At 42.9% G+C, this 24,359-nt stretch overlaps 1 protein-coding gene across 14 annotated transcripts in view; it reads right to left on the bottom strand.

The window, feature by feature from the left end:
* The window catches only part of PIP5K1B (phosphatidylinositol-4-phosphate 5-kinase type 1 beta), a 116,796-nt gene continuing 92,437 nt past the window's right edge, over nucleotides 1-24,359 (bottom strand). For 7 of the 14 annotated variants that reach the window (XM_077935907.1, XM_077935920.1, XM_077935915.1 and 4 more), the window contains 4 exons: nucleotides 23,821-23,965; nucleotides 9,444-9,561; nucleotides 2,258-2,337; nucleotides 1-556 (listed from right to left, as the gene is read on the bottom strand). In XM_077935907.1, coding sequence (XP_077792033.1) covers nucleotides 544-556; nucleotides 2,258-2,337; nucleotides 9,444-9,561; nucleotides 23,821-23,965 — 356 coding nt within the window. In that variant the 3' untranslated portion in view covers nucleotides 1-543. Of the gene's footprint in view, nucleotides 557-2,257; nucleotides 2,338-9,443; nucleotides 9,562-16,761; nucleotides 18,104-21,748; nucleotides 21,900-23,820; nucleotides 23,966-24,359 lie in introns of those variants that run through there. The other 7 variants (XM_077935914.1, XM_077935911.1, XM_077935913.1 and 4 more) reach the window with 7 other exon arrangements.

Genomic DNA, 24,359 nt, shown 5'->3' with positions numbered 1-24,359 from the left:
AGTGAAAATTTCTTTATAGAAGATAGCTTCCCATAAACTATGTGCAAATGTATTACACTAACCCATGTATGAAATTAATAGGTGAGCAATTATAATTCTGGGGGAAAGCAGAATTGATTTACATAATATTCACCACTGTGATGATGATGACTCTTTAAATAGGCAAAGCAGATTACATATTTGTGCATAATCACTGAATACATGCAAATAAAAAAATCATGTGAGAGACAATAGGAAAATATTACTTCCAAGCCCTGAAAAGATGATTGGCAATAGAAGAAAGAGCAGCTTAAGTACAATGTATGCAGTTCTTCACAGTTTGGCAACAGCACATCCTAGCAAAGTGTGAAATGTTTCCTTTCACATCTGCTGAGTCCAAGGTAGCATTTCTAGGCTTCAAGAATCCTCTGTTGTTTTCACAGAGGCTCTGTTGCTTATGACTTTTTGTTTCCTAGGCTCAGCAAATTTTTCCTTGTAAATCAGGAGTGCAGAAAGTGCTTCTCTTCAAATATTCTCATTCTTAAAATTCATCTTTTTCTTATTTTATGATCTATTACTAAACAAAAGAAATAAAAAGAATTACTTTTTTTCTCCAACAAACAAACAAAACTTGTTAACACCCCCCTTCACTATCAATATTGGTTAATACAACATCTATTTTCTTCCTTCTTATGTTAGGTTTCCCAACTATACAACATTTCATATTTTTCGACCATCATAACTCAGTCTCATTGTATGGACAACACAGAATGTGTTCAGAACACCCCAAAGGCCTTTTGCAGTTTTATCTGCTACAGTCAGTCCTTTTTTCTGGGGCTTTTCAGTACCAGCAAACTTTTTTTCAAGAAGAAAAGTGCTGTCTGGCTACGATGCTTTATGTTTACCATTCCCAACCCCAAAGTAGCGTTCCAATGAAATCAATACAACTTCCTGTAGGATGCTTAAAGCTAAATTTCCCGAATATCTGAATTAGATACCTCTGTTTGCAACTGTTACATTCAGCTTCCAATCTACTACCGTATTGGCCTGAATACTGTATAAGCCTCACTTTTCCCCCAAATTCCAACCGTGAAAAGTTAAAAGTGCGGCTTAAATTTGCGACCTTACAAAAACTGGCTTTTACGATATTGCTGCTGAAACAGACATATGGTAAAACGGAATGGGTGTGAGTGCTGGCAGAATTTTAAAGGTGCGGCTTATATTTGGATGCAGCTTATATTTGGGCCAATATGGTATATTGTTATAGATGGGGGGCTAAATCCTAGAAATTAATAAATGGTAGGATTTTGATTATTTGCGATATGAAGGGAGAAATACTGCAGAGGAATTCCTGGGCTAGCCTTTGCAAAAAACGACCTGGCCAAGTTAGGGCCATTAAGAAACAATACAGAGCCACTGAGAGCCATTGGCAATGCAAGAGAGCCACTCCCCCCTTGCCCTTGATATAAATTTTGTTGCATTAAGCCAAATAAACATGTTAAATGCTAAACTGGCATAAACTGAAATGCTTCAGAATAATTAGGCATAGCCAGGATTTGGGGGGGCAGGACTTTTGTTGGGGGGAGTAGAACCGACATGATTGTTCATTTATTTCTATTGTTTTACTTGATGGGGGGCAGCTGACCCCTTGACCCCCCCGGCTACGCCCATGGATTTTTAAATCAATTTTTAAAAAATGTTTTATAAAAGAAAAATGTTCAATTTTTATAGTTCAACTTGAACTCCTTATTTCAAGGAAAAACAAGTTTAAAAATGGAACATATCTAATCATATTAACAAGGAAACAAATGTTGTGCACCATGTTAAAAATCTGATCATGCTTAAGGACTCTCAACAACTACAAATTGCACTCAGAATGTGGCACAAGGCATAGGGGGCAAACTGTGCTGCATAATTAGATAATGTACAAGATATTTTCAAAGGATTCTGCGCAGAACATTATTTACTGATTCTACATGAATAGAAGTATTGTGGCACAGACTAGAGAATTTCATGCAGCTGCATATGGACCATAAAATATACCGTTCCTCACTGATCAATGAGTTTGATCACAACGCAGTTGGCAGTGGGGATGCTCAATGTGAAGCTAGTGCTGTATTCTTCACTAACCTCCGAAGTCAGGACAGTTTGCTAGCAGGAGCAATCTTAGGCACCAATATTTTTAGAGTTTCCAACAAAAAATGTACAGTCAGAAAGGAACACCCTAAGGTCCCTTTCAATGTCAGAGAGGACGCAGGGACATGTATAAACAACTCACACTCCAAAAAGATCTTTGTGTGCGTTCTCTTGACTCATGCAATAGGTTGGAATGATTAAAAGTCCAGGACCGGTCCTGAGCTGAAGACAGGGTTGAAATCTTGTTAAGCTATGTACAGTCATACCTCGGGTTACAGATGCTTCAGGTTGCATTTTGTCGGTTACGGACCGCCGAAACCCAGAAGTACCGGAATGGGTTACTTCCAGGTTTTGGCGGTCACGCATGTGCAGAAGCGCCGAATTGCAACCCGCACGTGCGCAGATGCGCAGCTGCGGGTTGCAAATGTGCATCCCGCATGGATCATGTTCGCAACCCGAGCATCCACTGTATTTCCTTTCACTCTAAAAGTAATATTCCCCAACTGTGAAATTATGACTCTGCTAAAGAAGGACAAAGATACAGAAATTTTATTACTTGACCAGTTCTTACACACTGGAGAAGAAAAAACCTTTCTTCCTGTTAAGTGCATTTATTAAGGCTCTGTCTCCCAGATGACAGTGAAACCACTCTCACTGCTATAAAATATCTCAAGCCAAGGTTAAGACAACTGGAATTAGGATACTGTACGGTCATATGGATATCACTTGTGAAAGACAATAAAATTCTTTCCTTTTCATAATGCCCTATATTCACAATGCTTTCTTACTATAACAATAGTTTTTGACCTACATATTTTTCAGCGTTTGTTTGTTTTATACCAACAGGTTAATTAGATTTCCAAAAACTGTACATTTAAAAAACCTCTGGACAAAAGTGATTTACCGGTATATCAAAGTGACAAATCTATAAAGACTTTTTAACACCAGATTTATGAAACTAATCAATGTAATCTGAAGTATTAGTACATTAGCATCAGGTAAGAAACAATATATGATATCTATTTTTATATATTGTTTTGAACTCTTGTGCCTGATGAACACTCAGAAGGTAAAGCCTTGCAGCTAAATACTTTTACTGAGCAGCCAGTCCAGAAAGGAGCATGCAACTCTTGTCATTTTAGAATCAGCAATAGGTGGCAGCATTGTGTTTGGAGAAAGAACATGAAACTTGCTTCCATATTCACAGAGGACTCAAAACAAACTACTTTAGAATCATAGAATCATAGAGTTGGAATAGACCACAAGGGCCATCGAGTCCAACCCCCTGCCAAGCAGGAAACACCATCAGAGCACTCCTGACATATGGTTGTCAAGCCTCTGCTTAAAGACCTCCAAAGAAGGAGACTCCACCACACTCCTTGGCAGCAAATTCCACTGTCGAACAGCTCTTACTGTCAGGACGTTCTTCCTAATGTTTAGGTGGAATCTTCTTTCTTGTAGTTTGGATCCATTGCTCCATGTCCGCTTCTCTGGAGCAGCAGAAAACAACCTTTCTCCCTCCTCTATATGACATCCTTTGATATATTTGAACATGGCTATCATATCACCCCTTAACCTCCTCTTCTCCAGGCTAAACATGCCCAGCTCCCTTAGCCGTTCCTCATAAGGCATCGTTTCCAGGCCTTTGACCATTTTGGTTGCCCTCTTCTGGACACATTCCAGTTTGTCAGTGTCCTTCTTGAACTGTGGTGCCCAGAACTGGACACAGAACTCCAGGTGAGGTCTGACCAGAGCAGAATACAGTGGCACTATTACTTCCCTTGATCTAGATGCTATACTCCTATTGATGCAGCCCAGAATTGCATTGGCTTTTTTAGCTGCCGCGTCACACTGTTGGCTCATGTCAAGTTTGTGGTCAACCAAGACTCCTAGATCCTTTTCACATGTACTGCTCTCAAGCCAGGTGTCACCCATCTTGTATTTGTGCCTCTCATTTTTTTTTGCCCAAGTGCAATACTTTACATTTCTCCCTGTTAAAGTTCATCTTGTTTGTTTTGGCCCAGTTCTCTAATCTGTCAAGGTCGTTTTGAAGTGTGATCCTGTCCTCTGGGGTGTTAGTCACCCCTCCCAGTTTGGTGTCATCTGCAAATTTGATCAGGATGCCCTTGAGTCCATCATCCAAGTCGTTGATAAAGATGTTGAATAAGACCGGGCATAAGACAGAACCCTGTGGCACCCCACTAGTCACTCTTCTCCAGGATGAAGAGGAACCATTGATGAGCACCCTTTGGGTTCGGTCAGTCAGCCAGTTACAAATCCACTGAGTGGTAGCATAGTCAAGACCGCATTTTACCAGCTTCTTTACAAGAATATCATGGGGCACCTTGTCGAATGCCTTGCTGAAATCAAGGTAGGCTACATCCACTGCGTTCCCTTCATCTACCAGGCTTCTGTCAAAAAAGATCAGGTTAGTCTGACATGACTTATTTTTCAGAAATCCATGCTGACTATTGGTGATCACAGCATTCCTTTCTAGGTGCTCACAGACTGTTTGCTTAATGATCTGCTCCAGAATCTTCCCTGGTATTGATGTCAGACTGACTGGGCGATAATTATTTGGGTCCTCTCTTTCCCCCTTTTTAAAAATAGGGACAACATTTGCCCTCCTTCAGTCTGCCGGGACTTCGCCTGTTCTCCAGGAATTCTCAAAGATGACTGCCAGTGGTTCTGAGATCACATCTGCCAGTTCTTTTAATACTCTTGGATGCAGTTCATCTGGCCCTGGAGACTTGAATACATCTAGACTAGCCAAGTATTCTTGTACTATCTCCTTAGTTATTCTGGGCTGTGTTTCCTCTGCTGAATCATTTGCTCCAAATTCTTCAGGTCGGGCATTGTTTTCTTTATCGGAGAAGACTGAGGCAAAGAAGGCATTGAGGAGTTCAGCCCTTTCTGTTTCCCCTGTTTGCATTTCACCATCTTCTCCTCTGAGTGACCCCACGGTTTCTTTGTTCTTCCTTTTGCTACGGACATACCCATAAAAGCCTTTTTTGTTGCTTTTAACCTCTCTAGCAAGCCTGAGTTCATTCTGTGCTTTAGCTTTTCTGACTTTGTGTCTACATGTGCTGGCTATTTGTTTGAATTCCTCTTTGGTGGTTTCCCCCCTTTTCCATTTTTTGTACACATCCTTTTTTAATCTTAACTCAGTTAAAAGTTCTTTAGATAGCCACCCTGGCTTCTTTAGGCACCTTCCATGTTTCCGTCTCATTGGTATTGCCTGAAGTTGTGCTTTTACTATCTCCCTCTTAACAAACTCCCAGCCATCATGAACTCCCTTTCCTTTTAGTCTTACTGTCCATGGGATCTCACCCAGCACTTCCCTAAGTTTTATGAAGTCGGCTTTCTTAAAGTCAAGAAATTGAGTCCTAGTATGCATGGCTGCTCCTTTCCGCTGTATAGTAAACTTCAGAAGATTATGATCACTCACGCCTAATGATCCTTCCACTTCTACCCCACTAACCAGGTCATCAACATTGGTTAGGACCAGATCTAAAATGGCTGTTCCTCTTGTTGCTTCTCCCACTTTCTGGACAATGAAGTTGTCTGCAAGGCCAGTGAGGAATCTGTTTGACCTTATGCTCTTGGCTGAGTTTGACATCCAACAAATATCCGGGTAATTGAAGTCCCCCATTACTACTATCTCCCTTCCTTTTGCATGCTTGGCCATCTGTTCCAGGAAGGCATCATCTATGTCCTCCGTTTGGCTTGGGGATCTATAGTAAACTCCCACAATGAGGTCTCTGTTATTCTTCTCTTCCTTAATTTTGACCCAAATGCTCTCACTTTGGCTTTGAGGTTCTAAATCTTGCATCTCTTCACAGGTATACACATCCCTGACATATAATGCCACTCCTCCTCCTTTCTTGTCTGGTCTGTTTCTCTGAAATAGATTGTATCCCTCAATTATTACATTCCAATCGTGGGACTTATCCCACCAGGTTTCAGTGATGCCTATTATGTCATATTTAGTTTGCTGTACCAAGAGCTCAAGCTCATCTTGTTTATTTCCCATGCTTTGCGCATTAGTGTACAGACATTGAAGTCCATTAATCATTCCCCCGTGTCTCTTATTTAAGGATTTTTTCCTCCCACCACTAGGTCTGCGTGCTGTTTGCTCCATTTGGTCTATGACATTTGGATGATCATCTTCATCAATTGATAGACTCCTACCTTCAGGAGCACTGCCTCCTTCCCCCACATTAGTCAGTTTAAAGCCCTCCTGATGAGGTTTCTGAGATTTTTGGCAAAAACATTCCTCCCAACCGTTGTGAGGTGCAGCCCATCGCTTGCCAGAAGTCCATCTTCAAGAAACTGCAGTCCGTGATCTAAGAATCCATACTTTAAGTGATACACAAGTTCATTCATAAAAAAATTCCTTCCATTAGCACCTTAGAGACCAACAAAGTTTGTTATTGGTATGAGCTTTCGTGTGCATGAACACTTCTTCAGATACACTGAAACAGAAGTCACCAGACCCTTATATACAGTGAGAGGGTGGGGAGAGGTATTACTCAGAAGGGTGGTGATTGGCTGGTAGGTGTGGTAAACCTGTTGACAACTGTTAACGACTGCAATTGGTCTTACAGGAAAAAGCAAGGGGTGAGATGGCTAAAAATAGCTTTATCATGTATAATGAGATAAGAATCCAATGTCTCTATTCAGACCAGGTCTCTCCATGGTTTTAAGTCTGGTAATAAGTTGCAATTCAGCAACTTCTCTTTCCAGTCTATTTCTGAAATTCTTTTGTAATAAGACAGATACTTTGAGATCTTGTATAGAATGTCCTGGGAGATGGAAGTGTTCTCCTACTGGTTTCTCTGTCTTGTGATTCCTGATGTCAGATTTATGTCCATTTATCCTTTGGCGTAGGCTTTGGCCTGTTTGACCAATATAGAGAGCTGAAGGGCACCGTTGTCATTTGATGGCATACACAATGTTAGAAGATGAGCAATTAAATAGTCCTGAGATGGTATGTTTGATGTTGTTGGGGCCAGTAATGGTGTTGTCCTGGTGTATGTGGCAGCAAAGTTGGCAACTGGGTTTATTGCAGGCTCTGGTACCGGTGTCCATGTTAAGTCTGGTTGTTGTATTTTTGTGGGTGAGTTGTTTAAGATTGGGTGGCTGTCTGTAGGCAATGAAAGGTCTTCCTCCCAGAGCTTGAGAAAGAGAACTGTCATTGTCTAGGAGAGGTTGTAGATCTCTTATGATGTGTTGTACTGTTTTAAATTGGGAGCTGTGATTACTAGTGGTGTTCTGTTATTTTCTTTTTTGGGTCTGTCTTGCAGCAAGTTCTCTCTGGGTATCAGTCTGGCTCTGTTGATCTGTTGTCTAACTTCATCTGCTGGGTATTTTAGTTCTAAAAAGGTTTGCTGTAGATCTCTTAGGTGAGAGTCTCTGTCTGTAGAATTGGAACAGATACGGCTGTAACGTAGTGCCTGGCTATATACAATGGACTGTTTGGTATGTTTGGGATGGTAGCTAGAAGCATGTAGATATGTTTGTTGGTCAGTTGGTTTACGGTATAAGGTGGTGTCTATATGCCCATCCTGTATTTTTATAGTAGTGTCCAAAAAATGTATTTCTTGCATAGATTGGTTCATTGTTAGGTTGATGGTGGGGTGAAAGTCATTGAATGTCTGGTGGAAGATATTCAGGGTCTGTTGACCATGTGTCCAGATAATAAAAATATTGTCAATGTATCGCAATGTACCTACTCAAACCTCTCTTGTAGGGTAGTCTCACTGAAATTAATGGACCTAACTTAGCCATATTCATTCATTTAAATAAGTCTACTCTGGGTAAAACGAAGCCCCAATGAGAATACTTTTTGCCACTTCCATGTGTCTTAAGTTACTGGCTGTTGCTTTTTTTTTTTTTTTAAATAATATGAATAGTAAATTTCAGGACAGCCCATTGCCTAGCAGGAATCGCAAACGGTTCCAGAAAGACAGGGTCTTCAATGAATCCACTGTTTATTATATTGGACATAGTTATCATTTTTAATTCCCAAACAGGCTTATTAGATCTTTGGGTTTCTTTTTAGGACAATGGCAAATGGATGGATTCTCACAGGAATAAGTGCTGACTTGCAACGGGATGGAAAGGACGCTCAGTTCGATGCAGGCCATGACTGTGGATCCCAGGATATGGCAAGCTGAATCTGCTCAGAGGTGGCAGAACAACCTTGCTAAATCCCGCTTGAAACAAGGACATCCACAGAAGATGAACTGCTAGTCCATAATCATTTCCCTTGAAGGTTGTTGTTATTTTGATATCCCATTAAGGCAGCTCAGCTTCACTCCTGCAAACATTGGAGAATTTTAATTCAGATCAACCCTAGCTAAACCTAAATAAATATAACAAGCTGAGCCATTATTGGGAAATATTACAGAGAAAACGAGGGTCTTTTTATCTAATCTTCAACAATCTCAATGTGGGATATTACTATTAGCATTACATATGTGGATCAATGCAGCAGGAAGTTGTTTAAAGAGACATGTGCTTTCTCCACTTTGTTTTACTGATTATAACCAATGTGAATGAGTGCTCCATGCTATATATAAAAGGTTTTCTACCCTGAAACTCAGCATCTTTGAATACAAACAGATTATACTAGTAAATTTCACGAGATGAGTAAATTTGGACAGAATTAAGAATCTTAAAAGAAATAGGGAATGCAAATACTAATCTAGTCAAATGGAACATTATCAAACCCATGAAACTTTCCAGCGCTGTTCTAAAAATGTCACAGATATTTCTCTTGCCTTTCCCTCTCTTGCATGCCCACAGAAAGATGGAAAATATATGTAAATTGATCCAATCTATTAAAAGGAGAGGGAGTTCTCTACAATGGCTTACTTATACTAAGATTTTTGAATAACCCAGGCATTTCCTATTCCAACCAGTATGTGCATTGAAACAGAGGAATGTTTGGTAAGCAAAGCAACATTGATTTGTTCCTCCAATTATAGCTACAAAAGTATGAATAGAACTATAGGTATAGTTTAAGTGCTGTTGCGTCATACATATTTTCTTCTCTCAAGCGACAGTTCTGCATCAGAATCTCACCTTTTCAGTTTTGTGGGGAATACTTCATAGAATCATAGAGTTGGAATAGACCACAAGGGCCATCGAGTCCAACCCCCTGCCAAGCAGGAAACTTCATACTAATCACAAAATGGAATAGTACACTAAGAGTGAAACATGTGAAGTACACATCTACAGAATACAACCCAGTGTCAATCAAAAGCAAGTCAGCTATTTGAAAGTGTACATAATTTGGAAAAAGAAAAGATTAGTCAACTTACTAAGTATACATCCAGCACAGAAGCATTATCATTTTCTGTTTCTACTGTGCTCTGTTCTGAGGTCAAGCAGATAGCACTATCTTCTAAGGTGAATGTTGAACTCGAAGGCAATCCTTTACTGGATATAAAAGCAACACACAATGATCATGAAACCAAAATGAAACAATGTGCTAATAGGTCAGACTTATGGGATTGTCTTTAATAATTGTATAGAACCATATACATTTGTAAGATCCTAGTTGCATGCTATTCAATTGCAGCAAAGTCTTCCTACATCTTACCTTCAGCATCCCAAAACTGATATTGCCTTTGGACTCCAGTGCTCAGGCAAAAGAATGAGCAGAAGTGGCTGCAGAGGTCCCTCTAGATGGAAGAAGGTGTGGCACATGGAGTCAGCAATTGAGGGAGAGTTGCAAAAGTGTCCTGAGAGTTTTTCTGCCTCCTGTTCTCCACCAGCACAATCCTGAACCCTCAGTGTAAATTTCCTTAAAGGTAAAGGTACCCCTGCCCGTACGGGCCAGTCTTGACAGACTCTAGGGTTGTGCGCTCATCTCACTCTATAGGCCGGGAGCCAGCGCTGTCCGCAGACACTTCCGGGTCAGGTGGCCAGCGTGACGAAGCTGCTCTGGCGAGCCAGAGCCGCACACGGAAACGCCGTTTACCTTCCCGCTAGTAAGCGGTCCCTATTTATCTACTTGCACCCGGGGGTGCTTTCGAACTGCTAGGTTGGCAGGCGCTGGGACCAAGCAATGGGAGCGCACCCCGCCGCGGGGATTCGAACCGCCGACCATGCGGTTTTACCCACAGCGCCACCCGCGTCCCTGTAAATTTCCTTACTTTGTATTAAAATATGTCAGGTAAACCAGAAAATATGTCAGGTAAACCAGGGTATTTTGTTGGTTCATATCTATTTAAAAACTGCATCTTGATAAATCTGGACTGATTTCATTAGTATCAGAACAAAACTCTCAAAGTTCCTGAGGAACCAGTGGAACCAGTATTTTTTAAAAAATGTTTGAAAATAAAAATATATACTCCACCTCTTCCAAACCCTGACACAGTACAATAACATTTCTGCATGTCTGATCCATTTAAACACACTTTTAGAAATGATTAATTATGCTACTTATTTGGGGAACAGGAAAAGCAAAACCGGACTCACCCATAGAATGGCCCAGACTTCACAGTGACTGATATGTTGTGGTTTTTCCTGTTTTACCCATCCTAACCTATAAACCAAGGGACGCGGGTGGCGCTGTGGGTTAAACCACAGAGCCTAGGACTTGCTGATCAGAAGGTTGGTGGTTCGAATCCCTGCGACGGGGTGAGCTCCTGTTGCTCGGTCCCTGCTCCTGCCAACCTAGCAGTTCGAAAGTACGTCAAAGTGCAAGTAGATAAATAGGTACCGCTCCAGCGGGAAGGTAAACGGCGTTTCCGTGTGCTGCTCTGGTTTGCCAGAAGCAGCTTAGTCATGCTGGCCACATGACCTGGAAGCTGTCTGCGGACAAACGCCGGCTCCCTCGGCCAATAAAGTGAGATGAGCGCCGCAACCCCAGAGTCGGTCACGACTGGAACTAATGGTCAGGGGTCCCTTTACATTTACCTTAACCTATAAACCAGGGGTAGTCAACCTTTTTATACCTACTGCCCACTAATGTAAAATTTCCTTACCGCCCACCAGAACTCGATGGAAGGAGGATTCAGCTTGTGCCATAGAACCCCCTACTGCCCACCTAGAATCCTGAAATGCTCACTAGTGGGCGGTAGGGACCAGGTTGACAACCCCTGCTATAAACAAATAAGATTATTGTTGTGGAGACTGAAACAGCAACCTTAAAAGCTTTATTCATGTGTTCAGTGTTGATTTTATGTTTGTATGCAACTCAAAAGCAATAGGTTTTTTTTTGAAGGGTTAAAAAACTGAATGTTGAAGGCTGGTTATTCGAGATTCTTAGGATGGGAAGTTTTTCCAATAACAAATTATATAATGCACACGGAACTGAATGAGAAGGAGAGCACAAATGGTTGCAGATATATCTGCAAATGTTGTCTCCATGGTTTCACTCATGCTGGTATTTCCCCCCAGTGTTGAGCAAAACTAAGGTTACCAGATTTTTTCCAATGAATCCGGCGATACTTTAATTAAATAAATACTACACGTTCAGGACGTTGATGCTGCAGCAATGGTGGTGGCAGAGGGGCGGCCACCGCCCTGACCTCAACCGCCACATTTCCCCTTCCTCCAAGGCTTCTATCTCCTTTTTCCATGAGCCTGGGCAGCCTGAGTTGTTGGTTCTTCCGTGGTGGTGGTGGGGAAGCGGTGTGCGGTGTGTCAGGCATGGAAGGTGGAGGAGGGCCAACAGCAGCAGCGGTGAGGCTCGGGCAGCACGATGCCTCCCTTCCCATCGGAACAGCCCCAATCCCATACCTACTTGCATGCAAATAGGAGGGGGCAGGAATCCCTCGGCTGGGAAGCGAGGCTTCACACTGCCTTTCGGAGCAGCCCCATCCCAACTCCTACTTGCGTGCAAGCAGGAGGGGGCAGGGATCTTCCTTCCCATTGGAGCAGCCCCAATCCCATTCCTACTTGTGTGCAAGCAGGAGGGGTTGGCGATCCTTCAGCTGGGAAGGGAGGCTTCCCATTGCCTGAGAGATCCCTGCCCCGCTCCTGCTTGCACGCAAGGAGGAGTTGGGAGGCTGCTCCGATAGGCAACATGAAGCCTCCATTCACAGCTTAGTTGCTGGGGTCAGGGAAGGTGGAGGCAGCCCGGAAGCTGCATCTTAGAGCTCCTGCACCACCATCATATGGGGACTTCTGAGCAGCTCCTGAAGCCAGCCAGAGCCAACTGCTCCGGGCTGCTGAGACTGCCGCTGCTGCGTTTCCTGGGGACATTAGATGAAATCCAGGGACATCCCGGGGATGGAATTTGTCTGGGGACTTATTCGCAAATCCAGGGACTGTCCCCGGGAAATGGGGACGTCTGGTAACCCTAAGCTAAACACAAACATAGGCAAATTGCCAAAAGAATACTGGTGGTGCCGGTTTAATGTCTACCATATTTCATCACCTTTTGCAAATAACAGTCTGGCACTAAAAAAAACCCTGGTGCATTGGCAAAAAAGAAAAGTACAAAGGTTATTTTATATGAGATGCAATAACTAGCTAGAACCAAATGCAATCATATCCAAAATGCACATGGGATAAGAGAGGCCAACAACCAATGGGCTGGGAGACTGAAACCATCACCACTTTGATCATAACATCATCACCATGGTCAAATCCATCTTTAGAACTCTAGGTAAATCCTTCAGTTCCCTTTGCTCAGCTGAAGGTAACTGAGAGTGGGGAAGGGATGCATCCTACCCAGCTGGGTTTAGCCCAGGTCTGAGCCCCTTTCAACGCAATGCAGTGGCGGCAGTGAGGCCACCTGCCTCTCCCCCAGATGAAGACTGGAAGGATGCATAGCGCCTTCAAATGTGCCTACCTTCAAAGCTGCATGATGTCAACAAAGGTATCTGGGAAACATGCATTTATTTGCCTGGCCACAATATAGGTGAAATCTATATGTATCCTTCTGGACATGTGGTCTGGAGCATAGTGTTCAAAAGAGATTCCTAAATGACAGTTCATGTATTTGGTCACAGAATACTCCATCAATGAGAACGACACCAATTACATTCTTTCCATGATATGGCTTGATTATTCTTGAACAATGTGTTTATTTTATTGGCTACATTTTTGAGTGGTCTCTTAGTTTATTTTACTGAGTTTTGGATATGACGGACATGTCTTCTTCAAAGCCTATTAATGGGTGTGTCTCCCCCAAAGACAGCTGCTCCCATTGCAGCCACATGGGGAGAATGCAAATCACCTGAGGAGAGGCCTCATTTTCTAAAGTAAACATAGTGATAGAGGTTAATTTTACACTTTTGATTTCCATTGAATCTGAAATGAAGAGCAAGTGTATGGCACAATACCAGGCAAAACCATCTTGCTCATTGTGGAAAATGTATAATACTTAAGAGACTAGTGTAACATAAGATTAGAGTTCAGTTATCATTGTTCACCTCCCACAACATTTACTATCAGATGCATCCCATGAACAGTTCACGTGGAAACTCACACATACTTCCAAAAGAAGGTTCCGTACTCAATGCTGATAGCAGCTGATTTTGCCAAGGCTGTTATTCCAAGGGAATAGCTGTCTTATAGGTTTGAAATGGTTTAAATAGTAATTTGCTTCCTACAGAAAACACTGGGAGCTCCAATTCTGCTGGGAAACTGATAGGTAAAATGCCTTACTTTTAGTCCAATGGCTTTCTGGCGCTCTGCATAAATGTGTTCATTTGCATAAATGTGTTCTCTTGCTGTCGGAGTCAGCATGATAAAGGCAACTGACTCTCAACTACATGATTGGCTTGGCTCACCCACATAGTAATTTCATCAGAGAATGGCAGCAACAGCTGGCAGCAGGAATTGACACCAAATAGGTTTTAAAAAGTGAGTACTGTATTTGCATAGAGTGGATTTTTCTGGGGGAGGAGGGAGGAGAAATTGCTACAATATAGAGATAACTACAGTATTTTTATCTCAGAATTGGAACAAGAGGTGAACAAGAATTGGTGCTGTGCTGTTTTTATTGTAATTACTGGTATGATTTTACTAGATTTTATGTATATGAATAGTTTTAATTCTATTGATGTTAAATTGCTTTTAATAGCTGTTTTTTTCTGAGACCTGCGGGGGGATAGGGCGGTATATAAATAATGATGATAATGATAATCATCATCATAGACTGATGTACATTTGTAGTGTAGATATATCCTTCAGGCCAAGTTATTTCAAAAGGGGCTGTGCAAATACTACACAGTGAACAAACAAGTATTTAATATGCTGTACATGTACCACTTTCCCTAGAGAAACTTCTTTTTGTACCTACTTCAGTACTTTCACCTACTTTCCGGTCTGCTTCAGCAAAAATCACTTACATGTAAGAAAAACTGTGTTAAAAATAGTATGTAGTAAATGCAAATCTGTTTTAGCACAATTATCTACATTTAAAAGTTAACAAAACTGATATGTATTTTTTTCATATTTTAGTCTAATGTATTATTTGACACCTCTCCTCCAATTTATTTTATGCAAGCATCACATCAGTAGCTTAAAAAAGTTCTAGGCAACAGAACAACCAACTTTTTCTTAGCCTGGTCTAATATACCAATACTAAATAAGAACAGTATTTTTTTCTAAGTCTGACCATTTTTCAGCTGCAAAAAGAGTCAAGGTACTGATGAAGAGCGACCCAGTAGATCATCAGAATGCTCTCTGGCAATGATACCTTACTTGCACTGCAATTACTGTTTTGCAAAGCAGTTGCATGGAGCCCAGAGCTGAGGGCAATGAAACAATCACTGAGACTTCTAGAGTGCCGGTGGCAGAAAACTCGTTCTGAATTGGACCAGACACGGGTTAGAGCTCAACGTTGAGCCTACCAAGTGGGGATAGCGATGGCGAAGCAGACTTTCTTCACCACCTCTATTGCATCTGCAGAAAACAGCAGCAAAAAACTCTTTCAGGTGGTTCGCAATCTAACAGAACCACCTTCGCCATCGGGGCCCAGTAAGGACCCCAAGACCTCCTGCAATGATTTTGCAAGTTTTTTGCAGATAAAGTCACTCAGATTTGGAAAGAGGTAGACTCCACCATGGGAGCAGGGCTGGGGCGGGAGAGTGCTAGAGTCCTGTCTAGTCGAGTTGCGTGGGATCAATTCCAATGTGTTACCTCCAAGGATGTGGACAGGCTGCTTGGATGCGTGATACCAACCACCTGTCTCCTTGATCCTTGCCCATAAAAGCAAGATGGGAAGGTCAGGGCAATGAGCTCTGTGGGGTGGTGAAAGCTTCCCTCTGTGGGGAGCCTTCCCAGACCCGCTGAAAGAGGCGGTTATGAAACTGCTTCTTAAAAAAAATATTTGGATCTGGCCAATATGGCCAACTAACGCCCAGTCTAAAATCTTCCATTCTTGGGCAAAGTGACTGAGTAGCGGCCTTTGATACAATCAACCATGACATCCTTCTTGACCATGAGGAGCTGGGAGCTGAGGGCACTGTCATACAGTGGTTCCACTCCTTCCTCCTGGAACACGTCCAGAAAGTGGTGTTCAGACCCCTGGGCTCTCACTTGTGGGGTGCCTCAGGGTTCCATCCTCTCCCCCATGCTTTTTAACATCTACATGCAGCTGCTGGGAGAGATCATCAGGGGGTTTGGGCTGGGTGTTCATCAGTATGCAGATGATACCCAGCTCTACCTCTCTTTCGAATCAGAACTAGTGAGGGTGGTGAAGGTCCTGTGTGAGTGTCTGGAGGCAGCTGGAGGATGGATGGCAGCTAACAGATTGAGGTTGAATCCTGACAAGGTAGAAGTACTGTTCTTGGGGGACAGGGGGTGGGCAGGTGTGGGGGATTCCCTGGTCCTGAATGGGGTAACTGTGCCGCTGAAGGACCAGGTGTGCAGCCTAGGAGTCATTTTGGACTCACAGCTGTCCATGGAGGCACAGGTCAATTCTGTGTCCAGGGCAGCTGTTTATCAGCTCCATCTGGTACGCAGGCTGAGACCCTACCTGCCTGCGGACTGCCTCGCCAGAGTGGCCCGTTATCTCCCGCTTGGACTACTGCAATGCGCTCTACGTGGGGCTACCTTTTAAGGTGACCTAGAAATGAACTAATCCAGAATGCGGCAGCTAGACTGGTGACTGGGAAATGCCGCTGAGACCACATAATACTGGTCTTGAAAGACCTACATTGGCTCCCAGTACGTTTCTGAGCACAACTCAAAGTGTTGGTGTTGACCTTTAAAACCCTAAACGGCCTCGGTCCAGTATATCTGAAGGAGCGTCTCCTCCCCCATCGTTCAGCCTGGACATCGAGGTCCAGCTCCGAGGGCCTTCTGGCGGTTTTTTCACTGTGAGAAGTGGGGTCTTCTCGGTAGTGGCGCCCATCCTGTGGAACGCCCTCCCATCAGATGTCAAGGAAATAAACAAGTACTGTACCTGACTTTCAGAAGACATCTGAAGGCAGCCCTGTTTAGGGAAGTTTTTAATGTTTGATATATTATCGTGTTTTTAATATTCTGTTGGAAGCCGCCCAGAGTGGCTGGGGAACCCAGCCAGATAGGGAAGGTATTTATGTATGTATGTATGTATGTATGTATGTATGTATGTACATATGTACGTATAAATAAATAAATTATTATTATTATTATTGGAAAAGCAGTAAGTGGAATTGACTTTTTAATACATTTTCCAGATTTGAAGTGAAGTTGACTGATGTTAAAGGTACTTTTATTCTACCAGACTTAAGTAACAGCAGAAGCAAATTTGCATTATCAGAAAATAGGATGCACAATCGCATCTGTCATGATGAAGGCTGCAGAGAGAAAACAGGTTTCAGTACAGCGCAATAGGACACCGGCAGAAAACCAAAGTCCATTTTGGGCTTTTTATTTTTGCCATAAATAAAATGTGGCATTTGTAAGTTCATTTTTAGTATTGTCAGTTGCCAGATACTTTAATAAAAGCTGCAGTCTCTTTCTGTGGAACAGTCATAGCTGCTCATCTGTTATACCAGGGATGCCCAAACTTTTTTCAAAGAGGGCCAGATTTGATGAAGTGAACATGAATGAGGGCCGACCGAAGTTATTGATTTTTTTTTAGGATTGAAGTTTACCCCAAAGTTCTTGAGCTTTTTTTTAGGATTGAAGTTGCTGGGCTTTTTTTTTTAGGATTTTACCCCAGGACATATCCTGCCACGGGGGCTGGATTATTATTATTTTTTTAAATAATTTTTATTAAATTTCATATTTCCAAATTAAACACATCAAATCAATTAGTCCAAATTATAACAATACATATCATATAATCCAATTGTTTTCCAAATTATAAATTTTTGTGGGGGGTAACCATGCTTCTTGATTGGCAGGAGTCCAATCCTCGAATATTTGTTCTGCTTCCATATTAAGAATGATGTTTCCAGTCTCCTCTTCTCAATACTTGTCATTACTCATTTTCCTTTCCATTTTCCTCCGATATGCTCCGCAAGTGGGTTGAAAAAGACAGTCTTGTTTGTATTTCTGTGTGGGCTTTGTGCTGCTCTCTCATAAATCACTCTCCTCCAACAGTCCTTTCCGCTCGAGCGAGTAATCGCCATTTTTGTCGTTCCGATGAAATACAGTCTAGAAACTCGCTCTTTAGCTTTTCCGACCTGTTGCATCGTAAATTAGTCTTTTTGCAGGAGGGCTGCCCCTTCCAGTTCGCAATCTCCTCGAAAATAATATATCTTCGGCTCGCCCTCCCCAAGACCAACTCCAGCAACACAGGTCTCTTATCAAGTTTCCATTCTTACTGCGTCACAAGAGACAGCCCTTCTTCTTTCCAAATCCTTCACAGAGTAAAACCTTTAAGTTCATAATTATTCCCACACAATTCCTTTTTAGTCCCATTTGCAATTAATTTCTGTGACAGATCTTCAGGGGGAGGGTTATTAATAATCACATAGAGCAAAAGAAATAAAAAGTCGTTTCCCCCCCCCTTTCAGTTCCGTTGCATTCCATTCCACATACCATGTCTGTAGTACTTTGATGTAATCTTCCATCTGTCTTCTTCCTTTCAGTGGTAAAATTGTTAGCAGATAAAAACCTCCTGCCTCTCTTGAAGCATGTGCGTTATCTTTCCCAATTTTTTTCCCTTTTAAGTAACGCAACTAGTTTCGCACCTGGAAGTAGCTTCGGAGGAGTTCCGAGGCCCACCGAGGGTTATGCACCCAGTGCCTCACCCCCTCCTTCTTCTGAACTCGGGGGTGATTTATGGCAACAGCGGGTGAAAACTGCATCTCTCCCCCCTGGAGAGATGAAGGGAGACTGATATACTCCCCATAATCAGCCTCTAATTACCTCGTGTGAGCTGGATAAATGCTAATATCCGCCATCTTCCATTATATATAATGTATATTTAAAAATGTATATGCATTTTTAAATATACATTATACATACATTTTTATCATATCATAGTCACTGTATAAACTTCCCAATCTATCTTTCCTTGACATCCTACTGCATTTTCTGTTGTCTTGCTGCATCTCCCTTTATCATCTATTCTTTTCTCTCCTTCCATTCATATTCCTTTGTTTTATCTACTGCTGTTCATAGAGTCAGATTTATCTTAGTACCACTTCGTCTTAGATACCCTTCAAGTTGTCCCAACTCACTTACTACTGTATTCCCATCTATATTTCTTATTTTGGCTGTCACTGAGTGCAACTCAGAATGACTACTTCTTCTGTCATAAGGCTTTATTTGGTTTCATGCAGGTCTTATTGTTTGGGATGTGATTGTAATTATAATATTGCATGAAACAACACTGCTTCTCTGTATTTAGTTTTTCCTTTTATTAAAATGGATTTCATTTCAGCATTCCATTTCAGTGTTCCAGTGGAACATTTAGTGTTCCATTTCAACACCTGCTTGTGGGATTTTTATTTTATCTAACACATTATCTGTATTGATGACTTTTTTATTGAAAAGAAGGAAAGGTTAGGTGTGTAAAAAGCAATCATACAGGTTGCAGGACTGAGGTCATTTCCCAGTCCAATGCCATTCACCCTTCTCGCAGGGAATGCAAATTTATCAGTCCCTTCTGTCCCACTCAATTGCTTTTTCCAGCTGTCACCAGGGCAGGGCAAAAAACAGCTCCTGGCAGTTTCTCCCCTCCTGCACAAGTACTAATACAGGCGGCAGCCATTTTGCATGTCAGCATGTCAGTGATAGTGTGTCAATTGGGCACACCTAAAATGTTTGCCACCTGTAAAGGAACTGTTTTCATGCTGTGTGTTGCAACAAGCAATGGACAACAGAACTAGAGTAAAATCTGTATCACCTGACACCCTTCTTCCAGTATGAACAGATGCAGCAATATAAGCTTTTCAGGTCACGTTATACAGATAGTTAATGCAAACCAAAATAGTTACCTCTGGCAGCACAGAAACCTTCAGCAGACAGTAAGTGCATTGTGCCCATATCCAGATACCATCTAGGCATGTGCTCAAGATCACAACAGAGATTCCTTGCTGCTTAACAGTTTCTCAGCTCTGTCACTCCTGCCATGAGATTGGCTATGGAATTGCAAAAGGATGGCTTTTCCCTTTCAGTGAGTGGAGGATTCTACTCCGCACTGATGATGATAATGGTAATAATGATGACGATGATGATGATAATAATAATAATAATAATAATAATAATAATAATAATAATGGATGTCAGGGGCTCAGGAGCAGAGGCACAGGGGAGAGAGGAAATGGAGAGAGAAGGGGAAGAATCTGAGGGCAGCGGAGGGGAGAATGACAGTGACCCGAGAGATTCCATAAGCCTCTCCAGTGAATCAGAAGATTCCCAGAAGGGGGCGCCGATGGCCAGGGCAAGGGGGGTCCCAGGGGGGGACACACCAGAAGCAGGGGGCCAGCGGAGACTCCCAAAGCAGTAGCTGGAAATCAGGGCCAGCTTCCCCACCAGAGCGCAGTGGGGGGGAAGAGTCCCATGTGTCAGGGCCAGCGTCTCCTCCAGCAGGGAGAGAAGATGAGTCAGGGCTGACCATGCCTCTATCGGAGAGTGGGGGAATGGAGGGGACGTCAGGTCCAGCTAGCCTCCCCGAAGGGGGAAGCAGTGACAGGAGCAGTGTAACGGTCAGGAGGAAGGTGGCCGGCTGGGCGCGCGCCAAGTTCAAATGTACAGGCGCGCGGGACAGCAGAAAATCCGGATTGGGAACCAGGTCCTAAAGCCCGCCGGAGGCAGGGGGAAGACTCAGGGGACTCAGCGTCAGAGGAGTCTAGGAAGGGCAAGACCCCAGCGGACAGGCGGAACCAGAGGAGGAAAGAGCAAAGGAAGAGGTGGAGCAAGGCTAGAGTCTTAAACTGGTGTCTGGGGGGAGGAGATTCAGACGGAGCTTCGGCGGTCTAGAGTTTGAGACGTAGAGCTGCGCGCCGCGGCTGTGAAAGCGAAACTGAACTTCAATAAAGACTGTTTTATATAATAACGAAGTGGCGTTGGTCCTTTGTGAGCTGGGACCTAGGGCAGCTCTGACAATAATAATTTATTTATACCTCGCCTATCTGGCTGGGTTTCCCCAGCCACTCTGGGAGGCTTCCAACAGAATATTAAAATACAATAGTCTATTAAACATTAAAAGCTTCCCTAAACAGGGCTGCCTTCAGATGTCTTTTAAAAGTCTGGTAGTTGTTTTGATCTTTGACAACTGGTGGGAGGGCATTCCACAAGGCGGGTGCCACTACCAAGAAGACCCTCTGCCTGGTTCCCTGTAACTTGGCTTCTTGCAGCGAGGGAACTGCCAGAAGGCCCTCGGAGCTGGACCTCAGTGTCTGCGCTGAACGATGTGGGTGGACATGTTCCTTAAGGTATACTGGGCCGAGGCCGTTTAGGGCTTTCAAGGTCAGCACCAACACTTTGAATTGTGCTCGGAAACGTACTGGCAGCCAATGTAGGTCTTTCAAGACCAGTGTTATGTGGTCTCGGCGGCCGCTCCCAGTCACCAATCTAGCTGCCGCATTCTGGATTAGTAGTAGTTTCCGGGTCACCTTCAAAGGTAGCCCCACAGAGAGCGCATTGCAGTAATCCAAGCAAGATATAACTAGAGCATGCACCACTCTGTCGAGACAGTCTGCACACAGAATTGACCTGCGCCTCCATGGACAGCTGGGAGTCCAAAATGACTCCCAGGCTGCGCACCTGGTCCTTCAGGGGCACATTTACCCCATTCAGGACCAGGGAATCCCCCACACCTGCCCTCCCTGTCCCCCAAAAACAGTACTTCCGTCTTGTCAGGATTCAACCTCAATCTGTTAGCCGCCACCCATCCTCCAACTGCCTCCAGACACTCACACAGGACCTTCACCACCTTCACTGGTTTTGATTTGAAAGAGAGGTAGAGCTGGGTATCATCCGCATACTGATGAACACCCAGCCGCAACCCCCTGATGATCTCTCTCAGCGGCTGGATATAGATGTTGAAAAGCATGGGGCAAGAGGATGGAACCCTGAGGCACCCCACAAGTGAGAGCCCAGGGGTCTGAACACTCATCCTCCACCACCACTTTCTGAACACGGCCCAGGAGGAAGGAGCGGAACCACTGTATGACAGTGCCCCCAGCTCCCAGCCCCTCTAGATGGTCCAGAAGGATGTTATGGTCGATTGTATCAAAGGCCGCTGAGAGATCCAGCAGAACTAGGAAACAGCTCTCACCTTTGTCCCTAGCCCGCCGGAGATCATCAAGCAGCGCGACCAAGGCAGTTTCAGTCCCATGAAGAGGCCTGAATCCCGAATGGAAGGGATCCAAATGGTCCGCTTCTTTCAGGCGTGCCTGGAGTTGTTCAGCAACCACTCGCTCTATCACCTTGCCCAAGAATAGAAGATTTGAGACTGGGTGATAGTTGGCCATATTGGCCAGGTCTAGAGATGTTTTTTTAAGAAGCGGTTTAATGACCGCCTCTTCCAGCAGGTCTGGGAAAACTCCCTCACAGAGAGAAGCATTCACCACCCCGCCAAGCCCATTGCCCAGCTCTTCCTGGCTCACTTTTATGGGCCAGGATCAAGGAGACAGGTGGTTGGTTTCACTCATCCAAGCAGCCTGTCCACAGACTATGTAATTATGGATACATAGTCAGAAACATGGCAGTCACTCCAAATTAAGAGAGAATTGAGATTATGATTATTAGCATGATCAGGTATATTTTATTATTTATTTATTATTTATTCAAAATATTTATATACTACCTCTCACTAAAATAAAACCAAAAATATGTAACGAGGAATGCCCACATTCAGTTGAATTAAGGATGGGGAGAGAACTATACCATTCTCCATATTAAGAGTTATAACTAGAGTTAGCCATACTCTGAGTACACCCATTGAAAGGAATGGATATGGCTAATTTAGGTTATTAATTTCAACAGCTCTACTCTGAGCAGAACTTAGCTGGATACGTCCCTTAGGGTTTGTGTGAGCAAGTCACAGTTATGAAGATTGGATACCTTTTCTCTCATTTGGTTGTCCTGCTTTATACAAGCTTAACAACTTGACAAAATTTTATCTTTGGCAGTGACACTTTGCTTTAAAAATGTAAATTTTGCTTCATTTTTAAAGGCATAAAGGAATATCTTACTGATCTGAGCATGACAATGCTTATTTTGCTGATATAAAAGGCAAGTTTTGACAATTTTTCCTCATGAAAAATACTTCACAAGCAGCTTTCCAGGCAGCTTCCTTGCATTTATAAGCAGAAGTTTTAATGTAAACAGCTAGAGGCTATCACTTATAGCTTAGCTTGAAACAGATATACTCAGCACCTGAATAGTGCTTGGCACTGGTTTATAAGAGACTGAAGAGGAAGTTGGCATATATTTAAACAAATGTAAATTACCTTTCCCTGGGTTGAACAGATAAAGAATAGTTTGAAAAACCAATTACTTCAGGAGGAAATACTGAGGTTATCAAACCTTCCAGTAGAACATCTGCAAAGTACATTTCAGAACAGAAAAGTATGGAGTATACTATAATTCCCTTTACCAAACAGAGTATGTAAAATGTTCTTTATTGCTGAATCAGAAAAAACAGCAGTCCGGAAAAAACCAAATTGCTGCTTGTTGCACTATGGCTTTAAAGAGCAGGTTTTTGTGGGTAAAGCTCCAGGGCACAAAAAAAGTGCTGAGAGACACAGCTTTAGAAAGCAGACCTGATAAAAGTTGATCCTCTACTTGGATTTGTTACTTTAATTTAACTCATTCTATGTGTCTGTTTTTCATCTTTCAATTTTTGTCTGTTATAATTGTTCTCTCTCTGATATTGATAGATAAGTGTGAATAAGCCCTTAGACACACTTAGCGGGGACTCAGGGGGGTTTAATTCTAATTAAATTATAGGGTTGCACTGATGAATCTATGGGTGAGTTTGTACCATCCTATTTAGGTTTCATAAGCCACAATGCTATTTTGGTCATGCCTGAGGTCCTCTCATGTGCTGGGCTTATTAAACTGAAACATAATCATCTGAATGGTCAGAGATGAAAGGAACTGTAGTGCAGCACATGCTCCCCCACCTCACCTTACAATCTCTGGCAAGTCCGCTGAAACAACTGAATGGGGAGAAATAAATCTGCACTGGCTGGGATGCTGCAGGCTCAGAAGGCTCTCGCTTGTAATAAGACAGAGATCAGATCTGTAACTGATCTGTTTCCCCCTGAATTAAGTACAAATCAGAACAGTTGGGTTTGGGGAAAGAGTCCACCCATCTCTAGCATATATACAAATTTTAATTACCTGTTAGAATAAAACCGAGTTCCATCATGTTGATAATTGTCATCTACGTACAAAGAAGAAGAAGAAATTGTGGTTGCTAAAGATGCTGCTTCAAAAAGGGAAGGTGTGCTTGGCACTAAATCTGGCTGATGCCGGGAGGCTAATACTGTGCAGAGAGGAAAAAAGTCTGTAAATCATTCTTGCAAATATGAAATGAATACATTTTCATGGAAAATCTTACCTGCTCACCTATAGTGACAACATGTAAAGGCATGCACAAGCCTTGGGACTATGTGCTCTTTCTTCATATCTCACCTCCAGTGCATATGGCTTTGGGCTTGAATATCCTGGCTTGCATTAAGAATTATGTCCAAACTGAGGAGCTCTAGCTCAATGTCAGCTAACAAGCCAGGATGTTCTCAGCTATAGGTTCTTCACACCAAAGCATGACTTTTTTTTTATTTTGGGGGGGCTGGGTGGGGGGAGAGAGGAAGAAGTGCACCATAGCTTATTAACCATGGTTTATGAAGAGAAAACTAATGGGAGAAGGAAAACAAAGG

This window comes from Podarcis muralis, chromosome 11, assembly GCF_964188315.1.
Source record: "Podarcis muralis chromosome 11, rPodMur119.hap1.1, whole genome shotgun sequence".
Lineage (NCBI taxonomy): Eukaryota > Metazoa > Chordata > Lepidosauria > Squamata > Lacertidae > Podarcis > Podarcis muralis.
This window is presented reverse-complemented; position numbering and strand designations above follow the sequence as displayed.